The 18,916-nt window shown below is 36.4% G+C and overlaps 1 protein-coding gene across 2 annotated transcripts in view; it reads right to left on the reverse strand.

The window, feature by feature from the left end:
* Nucleotides 1-18,916, reverse strand: part of ARIH1 (ariadne RBR E3 ubiquitin protein ligase 1) — a 116,119-nt gene that overhangs the window by 56,292 nt on the left and 40,911 nt on the right. The window contains exon 2 of one of the 2 annotated variants that reach the window (XM_011225581.3): nucleotides 12,260-12,327. The exons of the other annotated variant lie outside the window; for it this stretch is intronic. Coding sequence (XP_011223883.3) covers nucleotides 12,260-12,327 — 68 coding nt within the window. The remainder of the gene's footprint in view (nucleotides 1-12,259; nucleotides 12,328-18,916) is intronic. 2 annotated transcript variants of the gene reach the window in all.

The raw sequence follows: 18,916 nt of genomic DNA on the forward strand, positions 1-18,916 counted from the left end.
GCATTTAAGGTTATAAACTCTACTTTTTTTTAATGTTTTTTTATTATGTTAGTCACCATACAGTACATCCCTGGTTTTTGATGTAAAGTTCGATGACTCATTTATAAACTCTACTTTTTTAATTTTTTTAAATTTTAATGTTTTTTTATTATATTATGTTAGTCACCATACAGTACATCCCCGGTTTCCGATGTAAAGTTCATTAGTTGCATATAACACCCAGCGCACAATGCAATACGTGCCCTCCTTACTACCCATCACCAGTCTATCCCATTTCCCCCACCCTCCTCCCCTCTGAGGCCCTCAGTTTGTTTCTCATACTCCATAGTCTCTCATGCTTCATTCCCCCTTCTGATTACCCCCCTTCTTTATCCCTTTCTTCCCCTACCGATCTTCCTATTCTTATGTTCCATAGATGAGAGAAATCATATGAATTGTCTTTCTCTGTTTGACTTATTTCACTTAGCATTATCTCCTCCAGTGCCGTCCATGTTGCAGCAAATGTTGAGAATTCTTTCTTTCTGATGGCTGAGTAATATTCCATTGTATATATGGACCACAACTTCTTAATCCAGTCATCTGTTGAAGGGCATCTCGGTTCCTTCCACACTTTGGCTATTGTGGACAATGCTGCTATGAACATTGGGGTGCATATCACCCTTCTCTTCACTATGTCTGTATCTTTAGGGTAAATACCCAGTAGTGCAATGGCTGGGTCATAGGGTAGTTCAATTTTTAACTTTTTAAGGGACCTCCACACTGTTTTCCAGAGTGGCTGTACCAACCTGCATTCCCACCAACAATGTAGGAGGGATCCCCTTTCTCCACATCCTCTCCAACAATTGTTGTTTCTTGCCTTGTCTATTTTTACCATTCTAACTGGTGTAAGGTGGTATCTCAGCGTGGTATAAACTCCATTTCTTAAGCACAACTTAGACTGCATTCCACAATTTCCCCCTTAATATTCAAATAGTTGCTTAAATAACATTAGGCATATTTGATACTTCAACAACACTAACAGAACTTAGAATGTTGACTTAGAATACAAAGGTGAGTTACAACATAAAGGTGTTTATATTAATTAAAAGATGGTATTGTTTATGAAAACATTTTCCAAGAACACAGTATTCTAAATTGACATTTGTCTTTCAATCTACTGAGGGATCATCAGTATCATCAACCTACTGAGCTGCCATCTTCCACTGTTGCTGTTAAGTCAGCTGTTCTCTAAAATGAATATGTAAGTATCATATACACTTTCTATGTATTTTTCTCTATATACATAATAGATGTACACAAATTTTTACTCCTTGTATCTTGCTTTTATGATTGCCTATTTTTGCTGTTGTTTCTGTAGTTGTACTATGATGTTTTAAAATGTGGATTTCAAAAAAAAAGTGGATTTCTTTTTACCATACTTCATGAAATCTAAGATGCTTTGGTACTGAAATTTTATGATCTTACCAGAAAGTGAAATGGGAAAATTTTCACATAAGTCAGTATTTCAATCTTGTTGGACTGCAAGGTGCCGTCGATTGAAAGATGCATTCAAATTTTTAGCACAATAAAATACCTTAGAATCAATGAAGTAGTATTTATTATGCATGGTTAACTGTTAGGCTTCTTAAATTCAGTGGCATTTTCTTCTTTCATCAATCTGGAAAATTATCAGCCATTATATCTTCAAATACTACCTTTGGCTCATTCTCTCCTAAAACTCAGTAAGATCTTCTCATTATGTCCTCTACATTTCTTAACTTCTCTTCTGCATTTTCCATCTTTTAGTGTAAGTACTTAATTTAGATAGCGGTTTGGTTTGATCTTCTAGTATACTAAGCCTCTCTTTAGCTTTGTCCAACCTGCTGTTAAATTAATTCACTCAGTTAATAGTCTATTTTGTTTAGTTACAGAAATTCTGTCTTTTTCGAGTTGTTTTCCTAACCTTGCTGGAACCAGATCATGCCTCCTAATAAACAGTTTCAACACTTAACACTTGACTTATTTCAATAGCTGCTTTTAATGTTTACCTTGACACTGGTTCCATACCCATATGAACTGCACAGATAGAAATGGAACTAGGAATTGAAAAAATAAAATACAATAAATTAAAAATAAATAAGAAGAAAAGAAAAAATTCTTTTTCATACCTTTAAGACAGTTCACACTTTTTAGTTCCCTGTTGATGGTATACCCATTTGATCCAGTTCTAACAATTCTAATATCTGGAGTCCCAATTTGTTATGTTTTAATTAAAAAAATAATTTGGGGAAGTAGTTTGAGGCCTTAATGTTCTTTCCCTAGAAGAGGTTTTTATTTGTTTGTCAAGTGCCTGGATACATTAACAGTCTGGGACCATCTTAATCTACATTCAAGGCTTAAGGTTTTCTGGGGCACCCAGATGACATGAATATTATCTTTAATCTTTAGAAGAGCTAGTTTACCTAATCCTCATTCTTGGTGTGCCTAAGACTCCAACTTTTCCCCCCACTAACCAAAGGGCCAATAAAAATCACAGCTACCTTAGCTACTCTTAGCTACCTCTCCTAGATCAGAATATACTTCCGGTGCAAAGCAGACTGGAATGCTTGGCTCATCTCACTAGATTTCCATATTCTTTTAGGCTTTTTTTTTTTTTTAAGATTTTATTTATTTATTTGACAGAGAGAGAAACAGCCAGCGAGAGAGGGAACACAAGCAGGGGGAGTGGGAAAGGAAGAAGCAGGCTCCCAGCCGAGGAGCTTATGGGGGGCTCGATCCCAGAATGCCGGGATCACGCCCTGAGCTGAAGGCAGATGCTTAACCGCTGTGCCACCCAGGCGCCCCTCTTTTAGGCTTTAACCCTCTAATTCCTATTCTATTAATTCTTTGATATTCTTAATTTTTAAAAAAGTTTTTATTTGAGATAGAGCATGAAGAGAGCATGAGCGGGGGGGGGAGGGGCAGAGGGAGAGGGAGAAGCAGGCTCCCCAATAAGCAAGGAACCTGATGCATGGCTCCATCCCAGGACCCCAGGATCACGACCTGAGCTGAAAGCAGACACTTAACAGACTGAGCCATCCAGGTGCTCCAGATATTCTTGATTTTTAAAAGATGTTTCAGTATCATATAGATTTCTCTACTTTATTTAGTGGATAGAATGGTCCAAATTATCAGAAGTTTTCCAGAGTCTCATATTTTCTCTGTCACAGTTAAAACTTCACCTTAACATCTCTTTCACCTATACTCTGCTTTCAATTAACCATCACCATCCTAAGTCAAGCCAACATTTTCCTTTCACCCAGATTATTAAAAAAGTTTTCCAATGGGACATCCTGCCAATAGAGAATCAGCTCATATTATCGCTAATTTTTTTTTTCCTGCATTAATGCCCTTATATCACATTTCTCCATAAAACCACCTTCAAACCTTTCCACTTAATAGGAAAAAAAGCCAAATTCACTTGCTTAGAATTCAGGGTCCATAGTGTGCTTCCTATTAAACATGCCCCATCATTTTCCTTCTATCTTTCACATACTTCAGTTGCTCTAAATCTCATTACCACTCAACATATGTTCCTTAAGGTTCCCACTTTGCCTGCCCTCCCAAGCCTAATCAAATGCCATCTCATCAACAAATCCTTTCCTACCTGAGCCAGAAATAACCTTTTATGTATTCCCTTAAAGCTTTATCTCTAAGTACCTTAAGGGTAAAATGGTGTATGATACATTGTTTTGTGTACCTCTTCATCACCAAACCTCTGTCAATGTCTTTTACACAGCTGATATTCAAAAACATTCTTGAAATTTATGAAGTAGTAAGACAGCAGGGATACTAGGGACAACAAATAACTTCAGATGAAGTAACTAATGGAGAATACTGCTCCAAGTTCATACAGCTAGGAGGTGGTGGAGCAGAGATGCCATGTTCTTAACCACCATAATATTAATAAGAAGGTACATTTGCTGCTTTCCATACATGTTCCCCAATGACACCTAAACTGTTAACAATAAAAACCCACTATACCAGATAAGAGTGATGAATGCCATCACAAAAGCCTGGTTTCTGACAAACCAAATTTACTCTTCACATCCCAGGAGTTAACTGTGAAATAATGTATTAGTGATGTCGCTAAGAAAAGTTCCATACCATCATAATAACATACAAGTACTGTTTCTAGTAACTATTCACTAAATGGTGGCTTCAGAATGGAAGCTGGAAAGCTATTTATTTGCAACATAGTCTGCATTGAAATCAATCTTCAAGGTTCTTTGATTACACCTACCCATGAAAAGCAGTGAGTCATCAACCACCTATATATTTCTCCTCACTTCAAATATACCAATTATCACACCCAGCTTATAGAGAACATACTGATTTTTTTTTTTTACTTGTTATCAACTCTTAAAAAGCTTGATTCGGGGGGGGGGGTTCTCTCTAGTTCCTGACATATTGAAATCTGATTTACAAGTTTGTCATGATTTACAGAAATTACATGCATTATTACAAAAAGTAAAACCTAGAAATGGTTGAACTAAAATATTTACTAAACACTGACTACATATTAGGAATTGTGTTATGTACTAGCAATGAAAGATGAGTAAGATAGTTTCTTACGCACAAACAACTCTAACAGAAGTGTTGAAATATTAAATCAAATACATATAAAAAGGCCAATGAAGAAGTGATTAACTGTCTTGAGAAATAAGAATAGCCATCTTAGAAGTTTAAGTTGGGTTTTAAAGAACAATTAGGAAAAGGGACAATATGGAAGGCATGCCAGGCATGGGCCAATGACAGTACAGTTCCAAAAGTGCTCCCTAGGGCTTTGTAGCTGACAGCCTACATAGATACCCACAGAAGCCTAATGTCAGACAAAGGAAACAGTTGCAAAGTTGAGTCAACACAAAAATGAATTTGGTGACATCTTAAAAGCTGTGTACTACTGAAATATAAGAACAGAAATAAAGATAATAGGCAGACAGAAGCTGGATTTTTAGAGATTTATTGACTTAGAGAGAGAGCATGAGCAGGGGGAGGGGCAGTGGGAGAGGGAGAACGAGAGAAGCAGACTTCCCCGTGAGATCAGGACCTGAGCCAAAATCAAGAGTCGGAAGCTTAACCGATTGAGCCACTCAGGCGCCCCAGAAACTGGATTTTTTTAAATGTCTTGTCAGGGGAGGTGGGTGAGAGGAATGGGCAAAATAGGTACAAATTTCCAGTTATAAAATGAGTTAAGTCATAGAGATGAAAAAGTACAGCACAGGGAATATAGTCAGTAATATCATAATAACATTATAGGGTGACAGAGGGTAACTACATTTATCATGGTAAGCAATAATTGCTGAATCATTATGTTGTACACCTTAAACTAACATGACATTGTACGTCAACTGTATTTCAACAGTAATAATAAAAAAATCTAAAATAAAAAAAAAGTCTTGTCATAAAAAGAAGGGGAAAAAAGGACAACTCACTTTCCCAGTCTCTCCTGCTGAAAGGATTCAGGCCTAGCAGGAGCAGGGTAACCTACAGTTTATGAAAAGCATAGTACTTAAAGAAGATTTGATGAGGAATTCATTCTGTCAAAAGGGTAGGATACATTTAGCTTTCAAAGGCCAAAAGAGCAGAAATACAAGTTGTGACGTCACCTGCCCAATATTGATATGAGCTGTGATGCCTGTGCCCAATGGCAACAGCAACAGCACATTTACTCAAATAGTCTGACACTATGATTTGGGCACTTTTCCTGGACACATAGCCTGCATTTAGTGGATAATTCTCAGTCTTTAGTGTTGTTTTCACCTATCCTCTTCAAGTATATTTACAACTAAAAACCCTGATATACCAGGAAAGGAGAGGGCTCAAGATAAGACAGATGAAATAATGGAAGCAACGTCCCACAAAATTCATAAGCTCAAAGCCCAGATGGAAAGATCAGCCTTTAAAGTTTAGAAGGAGAAGGGCAGATAGAGTTGTTGCTGCACTTCTGATTCGCTGATTTGTTCCGTTTTGCTTCATGTGGAGGAGCATGGGAAGAAATCCAGTGAATAGAGAAAACTCTAATTTAATTTATACAACAGAAAAGAAATTAACTTACAGAGTAAAAATGTAGAAGGCTGGGTAGTAAAGAAAATGGCAAAGGTCTGGAAAGCTGCTATGAAAGAGAAAAGAAGACACCAAAAAATTTAAATGGTCCCTTCCCCATTAGCCCCTCACTGCCTTCACCAAAATGTATTTTTAAAAGAATAAATTACTTGTTTGGGTGGTCAGGACAAATCTGCTTAAACCATGGACTAGAAGTCTGGGGGCAAATAAGAATTACTGGCAAAAATCTACTTATAACTCTATGGCCCTCACTAGATCGTAAGCTCCTCCTCCATGGCAGGGACTAGGGCTCCGTAATGAATAAACAAACAAAAAATTAATATGCCTGGTAAATGGAAATGAGGAAAGACAGTAGCGAGAGAGGACAGAATTTGAAGTACTTCGCAATTTAGCCTAGGATAAGATTTCTCTTTAAGTATGTCAAAATGAATAGAAAATGATACTTGAACATATTGTATTACCAACTGAGAAGTACGGTTTTTTAAAAAATGCTAAGTAGGGGCGCTTCGGTGGCTCAGTTAGTTAAATGTCCGCCTTCAGCTCGGGTCCTGGTCCTGGGGTCCTGGGATTGAGCCCTGCGTCGGTCTCCTTGCTCAGCGGGGAGCCTGCTTCTCCCCCGACCTCTCCCCCTGCTTGTGCTCTCTCTCTCTCAAATAAATAAATCTTTAAATCAATCAATAAACAAAGCAAGCTATGTATCAAAATTATTGGCCACACTGCCTAACTTTTCTTATGATTCCTGGGATCCTAAATTGTTACAAGATTGTCATACGAGTCACCTTCATATTTATACTCAAGGACAGGAAGATGCACACACAGTGTCGCTGAAGCTAAGCCTCCTTACCGTCTGGGTTTCTTCTCATTTTCCAAGGGTATTATACTAAGGGAGGGGGGAAGGAGAAAGAACGGAAAGGGGCCTCGGCATTGGTGTGTTTTAAAGTTCTCAGGTGATTCTAATGTGCAACCCCTTTAATGGTTTATCAGTTGATTCTCTGGGTTTTCTTAGGTAGATATTATACGGTCTACAAAAATTTCTCTTCCTTTTTTAAATAAAAGCTTTCATTACAAATGAGTGCTTATTTTCTGAATTACATAATGTGTTATTGTAACACTTTTCTGGGATTACTGAAGAAAGTTCACAGAATACATAAAAGTATAAAGAAAAATCTCATAATATCCATAATCCTCCCATTGCTGAATGATTTTTATACCACTTATTTAATTTTCTGTGTATTATTTTACTTATCAGAACTTCTAGTACATTTATATGTTGTGACAGCCAGTACCCTGTTTGATTTTATTGAACATCCTTCCAACGTTTCAAAATTAAAGGTAATTCTGCTGTAGATTATTAGTTGATACCCTTCGTGAAACTTTGAGAAATTACCTTCTTAGTTTGCTAAAAATTGTTTTTTCTAAATCATGGGTATCACTACCCTGTTAAAAGGTAGTAAATACTATAGATGAATTATTTTTTTCCTAATGGTGTCCATTCTTGCATTCCTAGGAGAAATCCTACTAGATCATTAATTCTTTCATTTTATTAAATATTATTTATGAATTCAACGCTATGTTCATAATAAAGGTGATTTATATCTTATGCAGTCTTTCTCAAATTTTGTAACAAGGGTTATTCTGATTGGCTAACAGGAATTAAAGATGACTTCTCTTTTTCTATGTTCTGAAATAATTTTCAATAGAAACTTCCAGTTCCTTGATGGCTTATTGATAAACTTGACCATAAAATCCTCTAGTGGTTTTTGGAGAAGGAGAGGCATCTTTTGGTACACTTACTACATTTTTCCATGGTTATTTTTCTACTTCTTGGGGGACAAATAATTTCTATTTCTAAGCTTTCAAATATATTGGTAAAAGTGATACTCAGTATTCATTTATAATTCTGAAATATTTTTCCTATCTATAATTATGCATTATTCCCAATGTTGTTTATTTGTGCCTTTCTCCCTTACCCCCATCATATCTGCCAATGGTTTATTTCCTCACCCATTTCAACATAGCTTTTACTTTTTAGAAGCAGCCTTAGCTGACAGCAAAACTGAACAGAAAGTACAGAGCATTCCCATTTACCCTTTGCCACCCCCCACACACACACACAATCTGACCCACAATCAACATCTCATACCAGAGCGGCAGAGCTGATAGAATCAATGAATCTACATTGACACATCATTATCACCCAAAGTCCAGAGATTATATTAGGGTTCACTTTTGTGTTGTACATTTTATGGGTTTGGACAAATGTACAGTGATATGTATGCAACACAACAGTTTCATACAGAATAGTTTCACTGCCCTAAAAATCCTTCCAGCTCCACATATTCATCCTCCCCTCCTACCTAACCCCTGGCAACCACTGATCTGTCTCTGTAGTTTTGCCTTTTCCAAAATGTCATATAGTTGGAATCATGCGGTATGTAGCCTTTTCAGATTGGCTTCTTTCACTTAGTAATAAGGTTTCTCCATTTCTTCTCCTGACTTCATAGCTCATTTCTTTTTAGCACTAAATAATATTTGAGTGTCTGGACATACCACAGTTTATTCGTCCACCCACCAACTGAAGGACATCATGATTGCTTCCAAGTTTTAGCAATTATGAATAAAAATGCTATCAATATTCATGTGCAGGTTTTTGTGCAGATACAGCTTTCAACTCATTTGGGTAAATATCAAAAAGTGTGACTGCTGGATCCTATGGTAAGAGTATGTTTAGTTTTGTAAGAAACTGCCAAACTGGAAGCAAAGCAGCTATGCCATTTTGCATCCCCACCAGCAATGAGAGAGTTCTTGTTGCTTGGCATCCTCGTTAGTATTTGGGGGTGTCAGTGTTCTGGATTTTAAACATTCTAATAGGTATGCAGTGGTACCTTGTTTTAATCAGCAATGCCCTGATAATATATGATGCTGAGTATTCTTCATACGTTTTTTTAACATCTGCATATCTTCTTTAATGCAGTGTCTATTCAAATTTTTGCCCACTGGGTTCTTTTTATTAGTGAGTTTTAGGTGTTCTTTGTATATTTTGGTTAACAGTCTTTATCAGGTATCTTTTGCAAATATTTTCTCCAGGTCTGTGGCTTGTTTCTCATTCTCTTGATAATTTCCCTTTTAAAAAATCCTTTTCAAAGATGTGTTTGTTTTAGGTATTTTTGCTCTCTATTTCATTTATGTTGCTTTTATCTTAAATACCTATTCCACTGTCTTTGGGTTTATTTTGTGTTTTTCTAAGTTCCTGTTTCAAAGGCTTTGTTTTCTACCTCTTTTTCTTATAATGATCCTAAGCCTACAAATTCCCCTGTACCTCTTTAGCCATATCCTACATATGTACTGTCACTGTTTAGTTATAATCCATTTTTGGATAATAAGAGTTACTTGAAAGTGTGAAAATAGAATGCATACTGATTTTTACTGGAATTCATTATAGCCTAAATTTGACAGTTTGAAAATAACATACTCTGAAAGGCACCATATACCAATACAAATTTTAAATCCTCTCTATTTACTGATAAATAGTCTGGAAAAAAACACATTAGTGTGAGAAGAATTATGTGCCAAGGGAGATAAGGGAAAGAGAGCATCCACAAAACAAGAACTGAGTTATCAAAATAAATAAAATGGATACTGTTGAACTAAACAATCAAGATGGCTAAATAGCAGAATGGGTGCAAAAAAGAAATGCAAGTTAGTGAATTAAAGATAAACCTGAGGAACTTCACAGACCAGAGGAGAAAGACAAAGATGACAAGTACAGAAAAAACATTTTGAAAAAAGTTAAAATTAACTTCCAAAGGGATCCAGAAATTTCAACATGTGACTAACAGGGATTCCAGAAAGCATTAAGAGAATCAAGAAAAGGAGAAGAAATAAATAATAGCTAAGAATTTCCCCAAACCAAAAGTATTAGCTCTCAGACTTAAAGGGCCCAACTGAATATGCTTTCAAACACTACCCAAAATTTCAGAATATTAAGGATTTCTCTTAGAGCCCTTAAAAATTTAATACATATGACTTAAATGACTAAAGATATATTTTGGAGAGAAAAAGATAAATTTGGAGAATACAGTGGGATGCAAGAGACTAGTCAAAAGAAAAAAAAAGTTAAATATATGCTAGTAAAAATGCTTATAAAGGTGACTGCTAGGAAAACTGAAATAAAACATGTAACTCTGAAATTGAGGGGGGGGAAGAAAGAGAACTTGATCTCAAGCCAACAGAAAAACCAAACAGAAAACATAATATAAAGCACAACTTACAGTGGCAATAATTAAATCTAAACATATTAGTAAACATAGTATGGCAGTGCTAATTTCAAACATAGAGTATAATGTGAAACTCATTAAAAACACTAAAGATTTAAAGGTACCCAATAACATACCTCCAGAATATATAAAAACCTGAAATTACAAAAAGAAACTGAAAAGTTCACACACACATAAAAGTTTCCAAGTTTATTTTTTAATCATACTTACCACATCTAAGTACAGTATTTAATTGAAAATGCTTTCAGCAGTGTCAACAGTGTTATAGGAGAAAATTTTCTTTGGAGAAATACATTAATAAGAAACAAACTGTTAAGTTCACTAGAAGAATATCAGATATAAATAACGAAAACTCCTTTTCCTAACAGAAGTGTCATAAAATAAGCCAGAAAATAAATGTTACCAAAATTAAGAAAAACTGCTGACTTCAAAAAAGGTGGTCAGATCCACAGGCGGCAGCAGGGGCAATCACAGGAGCATTTTATTCTGCATGAACCCTGGGAAAACTATATATGTTTAAGAACATAAGCTCTGGAGTCCAACAAACCTGAGTTTGAGTGCTAACTCCTTGTGTAACAAAACTGAGATAAATATATTAAGCCCTAAGCCTTACTGTCCATATCAATTAAGTGGGGATAATAGTTTCTAACACTATAAAGCTATAAGGAGGACAAAATGAAATAATGTCTGGCACAAAGGGCTCAATAACTAAGAACTATTTTTTGTTACTATTAAATTGTATTTGGTGTGCAATGTGTGAGAAATTGAGCAATGAAGATGCCTGGGTGGCTCAGTCGGTTAAGTGTCTGCCTTCGGTTCAGGTCATCATCCCACAGTCTTGGGAGCTTACTTTTCCCTCTGCCTGCTGCTCCCCCTGCTTGTGCTCTCTCTCTCTCTGACAAATAAATAAATAAAATCTTTTTTTTAAAAAAACTGAGCAATGTTCTTGGTATAATTTAATATCTGTTTTGCAAAGTTCTTTCAGTTTTAAAATCAAATGGGAAGTATTTTCCATTTATTTCTCATAATATTTGGGCTTTCAATTCTCAACAACTGGTGTTATTCTTTATTAAAATTAGGATTGCTAATTTTAGACTAAAGAATATGGCTGATAGAATAAATATAGGCTGTCACCCTACCACCTTAACAAGTACTCCCAATCAATGGAAGAAAAAAAGATTAAGAATGGCATTAATATCATCCTTCACTAGTCTTGTAATTTCTTCCCTTTTAGAACTAGAAACATTTTCAGAGAGAAAATATAAAAAATACTCAATGGAATATAATCTTGCCTGAAACCAGAGAACCAGTCCAAACAGCTACTGTGATTGTCAGGATACCCTGAGCAACTTATTTTTACTGAATAAATGTCATTAATATGCTTAACATAGATTTTAAGTTTTATGAGCAAGAAAATCTTAGGTAATTAATCGAAGATACTATTCATATGTTTGAAGACTGTATCAAGCACTTTTTAAAATGTATTTTATCTTCTTCTTTTAAGTAGGCTCCACACCCAACATGGGGCTTGAACTCAGGACCCTGAGATCAAGAGCTGCATTTTCCACCAACCGAGCCAGTCAGGTGCCCTCAACCACTTTTTCAAAACACATTTTTAGTTCTCAGTACTCAAGAGGATGTAATTTTGAAGATATTGAAGGAGAGCCCCCATTTAGCTCCACAATAAAAGGAACAATAAGCCTGAGTTCCCTTAACACTAAGTTTACTGGAAAATTTACAGATGAGGAATATAAGAAATTACAACACATACTACTTGCACACTGGTTTTTTTTCACATACTTGTCTATAAATTAATTCCTTATATGCTTCTTATAAATTCAGTTCAACAGGCTTTCTCGGTTACTTCTAAGTACAAAGCTGACAATATAGTTCCTTACCTTTCCATTAGCTTCTCTTTATCCCAATTGAAGTGGCTAAGGAGTATTCTTGTGATAGTTGCTGGATTCTAAAGAAGGGGGGAAAAAAAGTTATTTTAAGGTAATAGTACTTCATTAACATTTAGTGAATTTTAGGTTGAATTTAATTTCATCCCACCCAAATTTCCTTTCCTAAGTTATTTCTTTGTTCTACAAAGAAAATACAAAATTTAATTGTAAGATCAAGACTATGTAAAAATAGTCTGCCATACTAATTTGTCAGGTTTCTAGAGGATTCTAAAGCAGAATTCAAAATAAGCCAAAAAGAATGGATAAAGAAGATGTGGTTCATATATACAATGGAATATTTACTCAGCCATCCGAAAGGATGAATACCCACCATTTGCAACAGCATGGATGGAACTGGAGGGGATTATGCTAAATGAAGTAAATCAAGCAGAGAAAGACAATTATATGGTTTCACTCATTTGTGGAACATAAGGAATACACAGGGGAAGGGAGGGAAAACTGAATGGAAAGAAATCAGAGAGGGAGACAAATCATGAGAGACTCTGGACTCCAGGAAACAAACTGAGGGTTACAGAAGGGAGGGGAGTTGGGAGATGGGGTAACCAGGTGATGGGTATTAAGGGGGGCAGGCAAGTGTGGTCAGGAGCACCGGGTATTATATGCAACTAATGAATCCTTGAACACTACATCAAAAACTAACAATGGGGGGCGCCTGGGTGGCACAGCGGTTAAGCGTCTGCCTTCGGCTCAGGGCGTGATCCCGGCGTTATGGTATCGAGCCCCACGTCAGGCTCCACCACTATGAGCCTGCTTCTTCCTCTCCCACTCCCCCTGCTTGTTCCCTCTCTCGCTGGCTGTCTCTATCTCTGTCAAATAAATAAATAAAATCTTTAAAAAAAAAAAAAACCTAACAATGTACTAAATGCTGGCTAACTGAAAATAAAAAAAAAATTTTAATAAACCAAAAAGAAATTTAATGAAAACTTACTTATTAAATCAAGCACTAATTAAAATGAACTATTTTACAAGATTTAGCAGACTGTCACTCTGTTAATCAACAAAATTTCTAATCAATAAAATTTCTAATACCTTATTGTATTAAATGGTTCAAATGAGTCTAAACCATTTATAAGCCATAAGGTCCTTCAGAGATATTTTATGAAAAATCCAAAATATTTTTACCAGGTAATAATTTACAGAGTATAATCTGAGGTTGCAGTTTCATTTCTAGAAGGAAAGGCTGACAGCATGAAATAAACCTAAACTTTCCTGTCCTATTGTTTAATGCTTTCATTTAATTTCATTAGTATTTATTTCCATTTCTCATGAAACTAGTCAGGTTACTATCTGGGTACAGAATTTTAACTTAAATGCTAGTTACAATGTCAGAGGTGGAACTCAAACCTGAATCTGCTTATTTGTAGGTCATGTATAATTTTATTACATCAAATAACATTTCCAAACAGGATCTCCATGTAAAACTACTTGTGTCACCACAGTTAGACCACAGTATTAGTTAACAACTGATTTAGTTAAAAAGTAATCTTGTATATAAAAATAATGTCATGGAACAATACAATTCGTCACAGAAAAAATCACATACACTGAATACCCTCTCAAAAATCTAAAGATGCAAACATGGTAACTCTCATTCATCCACTCTACACACATTTTGCTAATCCATTTAGGTACTCCTTGCTTCTTGGGCCCAGACTCTGTAAAGAATCCTCCTTTAACATAGCATTTGGCAGACACCACCACTTTACAAGAGTTAATATGTGAAACAAACAAACCCCCCCAAAAAACCCCTATTAACTGATCCTGTTTTAGGTTTATTTGTAAAGAATATACAGACAGTGTTTAGTCCAGCTCTTTCTCAGAAACGTGGTTCAACAATTTATTAACACCCCAACCCCCTCAACCCAACCCAACTCTGTTTGGAAACAGGGTTTCACAACAGAACTTGCCGACAATTGAAAGAGTTATTCATTTAGGTTTAGTCATAGGTAAAATAAAGGCAATAAGCCTACCAATTGGGCGAATTAAGTCCAGTAGTACCCATGAGAATTGTGTGACTGTAACTCTGCGGCACCCAAACACACTGTGTTCTCTGCCACTAGACAGAGTGCTTGGGAAAAATGTTTCAGGAGTTGCTGAGTCTCAACTTGCAAAGAGTAAAAGGGGAGAAGAGGACAAATGCCCTCTGATGCCCTTTGATGTTGCTGTAGTGTCTTTTCTGTGCTTGAGTTCCAGTATCAAAAATTGGTCCTATCTAGAGGTTCCCAAACCTGTTACTGGCTCATCAAAAATTACTATGGAAAGTTCAGTTAAAACACAGATTACTAGGGTCCACCCCCATAGTTCTACTTAATAGGTTTGGGGTAGGGCATCCTCAAATGTGATCACGACCCAAGGGGCTCAGAAAATTAAACCTGCAGTCCCTCAGGATGAAGAAAACATGACAATTTTTCTATTTTTTTATCTCATCCTTCAAAAACTCCTGTGTGGGTGTATGTGCCTCACGTACATATTACATCGAAGGTAGATGCTCAAAAGTTTTTCCCAATAGGATAGACTGAAAAAATTCATCTAAACCACACTGAAATGATAATGCCAAAATACTTATATTCTGCCAGGGTCTATGCTATGGGGCAGGAGATATTTCACAATACTAACTAAATAAGTGTATCTGGGTCACTATTTCAATGTAGCTGGCTCAAGTCATTTATGTGCACTGCATATAAGGAAAGGTAATGGGGGAATAACACAATGTGAATCTACTGTATGCCAAGCCCTGTGAAAGGTATTTATATACCCCACTTAATTCTCAAAGCTCTCTGTAAGACAGCACTTACCTGCCATTTTAAATATGAGAAAACCATGACTAGACTCTTTAGAGGTTATAAAAATTACCCAATACTATCCAGTTAATTAAGTGAAAAAGTGAATTTTAGCCTAAGACAATCTGGATCTAATATTCTTTCACTTATTCCATGTAGTAGAACCTAAAGGAATATTAAAGATCTCATTTAACTACCAATCGTTATGTCTAAATATCCTTTACATCCTCCACCAAAGGGTGTATCAGGACAGGATGAGGGGATGGCAGAAAGCTAAGAGACAGAAGGGAGCTTTCTGAGAATGTTCTATTTCTTGAATGTGATGGTTAGTTATATGAGGGAAAACATTTCTCAAAACTATATACTTAAAAAGGGTGTATTTAGTCATATAGTCATACACCAATAATGTTAATTTACTTAAAAACAAAACAATATGACTTATGGTCCTGGCCAAGATGGAGTAATAAGCTCACTGCAGTGGCTCTCTCCCCGACTGATTACAACTAAAAACTGGACAAAATACTCTTAAAATTAAACAGCAGGCAGACTGGGGAGGGAAGTGAAGAACAACAAATAAGGTGGTGGTGAGTATCCTGTTTTTTATCTTTTATTTCCTGGTTTTGACCCATGAATGGGCCAAACAGGGAAACTGTTGTAGCAGGCATATGAGCACCTAAAGCTGAGAGGAGAGCATCTTTTTTGCTAGAGGATTATGGCAAAAGGCTCCTAACGATGTAGGAGAAATAATTTTTTTTTTTCCTTCTCCTGTTTCCTTAAGTCTTGCCTGAGGCCAGCCGCATCCATGAAACTACACTGCTTCAGAATGACAAGAGAAAATCCATTGCTCTGAATAGAAGAATCAGGAAGAGGGCCCTGCTGTGAAAAAAAAGTTGGGAGAAATCCCTATTCTTCTCTTTTTTCTCTTGCCACTTCACCTCAAGGCATGACAGGTAAGAAACTAAAACCTAGAGAACTCCATGCTTCTGGCTAGAGGAATAAAGAAAAGGGCCTCTGGGAGTCAGAGAAAGATGGGGAAATCACTGAGAAGAGAAGGATGGAGGAGTAGACCCCTAATTCTGCATACAAACCTGGGGCCACCTGCAAGCCATGCACATGTGGAACGTGGCTAAAGTACAGGAGAGGCTTTCAGAATAGAACTATAATACAAATCACTGCCCAAGTTCTAGATGAATGCATGTGGGAATGGAAGGGCAACTCAACACACCAAAGGCTTTGAAAACTGAACAGATAATGGAACCACTACCTATATAAAGTGAGAAAGAATATGCAGTTATAACCTAACTAGATTGACTTGTTTACTGAAACAAAAAATCCTCACCTCTCTAAAGAATTTAACAGGATGGAGAGTTTCACAACATAATATTCAAAATGTCCAGGACAGAATCCAAAAATTAACACACATCTCAAGAACAACAAAAATCTGACCAATTCTCAAGGGAGAAGATAATTAATAGATGCCAACCCCAAGATGACCCAGATAAGAAATACCAAAGATTTTTAAAGCAACTATTAAAAACATGATCCGCTAGGTAAGAATGGACACCTTAAAATCAATGACACAAACTCTTAGGAAAGAAGTTATTTAAAAAAAAAAAAAAAAGAACCAAAAGGAAACTTTAGAACTAAAAAACACAAAGTTTACTGGACAGGCTCAGTAGCAGAAAGGAGATGACAGAGAAGTCACTGAACTTGAAGATATATCAATAAAAAATCATCCAAACTTAACAGAAAATCTTTTTTTTTTTTTTTTTTNAAAAAATTTTTTTTTTTTTTTTTTTTTTTTTTAAAGAACAGTCTCTCTCGGGACACCTGGGTGGCTCAGTCAGTTAAGCATCTGCCTTCAGGCAGGGTCCTGGGATGGAACCCCGCACTGGGCTCCCTGCTCGGTGGGGAGCCTGCTTCTCCCTCTCCCTCTCCTACTCCCTCTGTGCTCTCTCGCTCTGTCAAATAAATAAATAAAATCTTGGGGGGGGAAAAAAGTCTCTCAGGGCCCTGTAGGATAATACTAAAAGCTGTCACCCTAGGATTCCATATTCAGTGAAAGTATACTTCAGGAATGAAGACAAAGATATTCTCAGACAAAAAACAAAAACCAAACAAAAAAAGGGGGCACCTGGGTGGTTCGGTTGTTAAGCATCTGCCTTGGGCTCAGGGCATGATCCCAGAGCCCTACATCAGGCTCCTCTGCTAGGAGCCTGCTTCTTCCTCTCCCACTCCCCCTGCCTGTGTTCCCTCTCTCACTGGCTGTCTCTGAAATAAATACATAAAATCTTAAAAAAAAAAAAAAAAAAAACATAAGAGAACTCATTGCCAGCAGACCTGCTCTAAATGAAATGCTAAGTTCTTTAGGTGCAACAGAAATGATCCCGGGGGAACATAGAATTTTGGGGAAAAAGAGCAAGAGAAATGGTAAATGGGTAAATATTGGGGACTATTTTTCTCCCCTTATGTTCTTGAAAACATATAAAATTACTGAGACCAAAAATTATAACATGTAATGGTGGGGGAAAGGGTTAAAGGTATAAGATGTGACACATATGACAACTATAATAAAAAGGCATTGGGAGAAAAGTAATCTATATAGATGTGAAGCTTCTACGTGTTACTTGGAGTGGTAGAATATTAATTCTAAGTAGAATGTGAAGAGTTAAAATATTTATATTATAATCCCTAGAGCAACCAATGAATAACTAGAAATCAAAAAAATTTTGAAGAACCACTTACAATAGCACTGAAATTTGAAATATTTAGATATAAATATAACAACATATGGTGAAAACTGCAAAATACTGATGAAGGAAATAAAAAAAGACCTAGATAAATGGATAGATATTATCTTCATGGGTTTGAGAAACTCAATATAATTAAAATATCACTTCTTTCCAAATTATCTATAGATTCAATACCAATCAAAATCCCAGTAGGATTTTTTGGTAGGTATCAACAAAATGATTCTAAAGCTTATATGGAATAACAAGGAAACTAGAATAACCAAAATAATTTTGAAAAGAACACCAACTGATCAAGACAGTATGGTAATGGTAAAAAACAAACACACAGATCAATGGAACAGAAAACTCAGAAACAGACCCCACAACTATATGGTCAACTAATCTCCAATAAAGCAGGAAAGAATACCAATGGAAAAAAAGACTGTCTCTTCAACAAATGGTGTTGGGAAAACTGTACAGCAATATGCAGAAGAACAAAACTGAACCACTTTCTTACACCATACACAAAAATAAAATCAAAATGGGTAAAAGACCTAAATGTGAGACAGGAAACCATCAAAATCCTAGAGAACACAGGTAGCAACCTCTTTGACATCAGTCATAGCAACTTCTTACTAGATATGTCTCCTGAGGGAAGGGAAACAAAAGCAAAAATGAACTACCGGGGCTTCACCAAGATGAAAAGCTTCTGGGGGCACCTGGGTGGATCAGCTGGTTGAGCAGCTGCCTTCAGCTCAGGTCATGGTCCCGGAGTCCGGGGATCTTGGGCTCCCTGCTCGCTGGGGAGCCTGCTTCTCCCTCTCCCTCCACTGCTCCCCCTGCTTGTGCTCTCTATCAAATAAAATCTTGGGGGGGAAAAAAAAAAAAAGCTTCTGCAGAGCAAAGGAAACAATCAACAAAACTAAAAGGCAACCTACAGAGTGGGAAAAGGTTATTTGCAAAAGACATGTATGATAAAGGGCTAGTATCCAAAAGCTATTAAAAAAAACTTACCGAACTCAACACCCAAAAAACAAATAATCCAGTTAAAAAAAATAGGTAGAAGACATGAACAG

This window comes from Ailuropoda melanoleuca, chromosome 5 (assembly GCF_002007445.2).
Source record: "Ailuropoda melanoleuca isolate Jingjing chromosome 5, ASM200744v2, whole genome shotgun sequence".
Taxonomy (NCBI): Eukaryota; Metazoa; Chordata; class Mammalia; order Carnivora; family Ursidae; genus Ailuropoda; species Ailuropoda melanoleuca.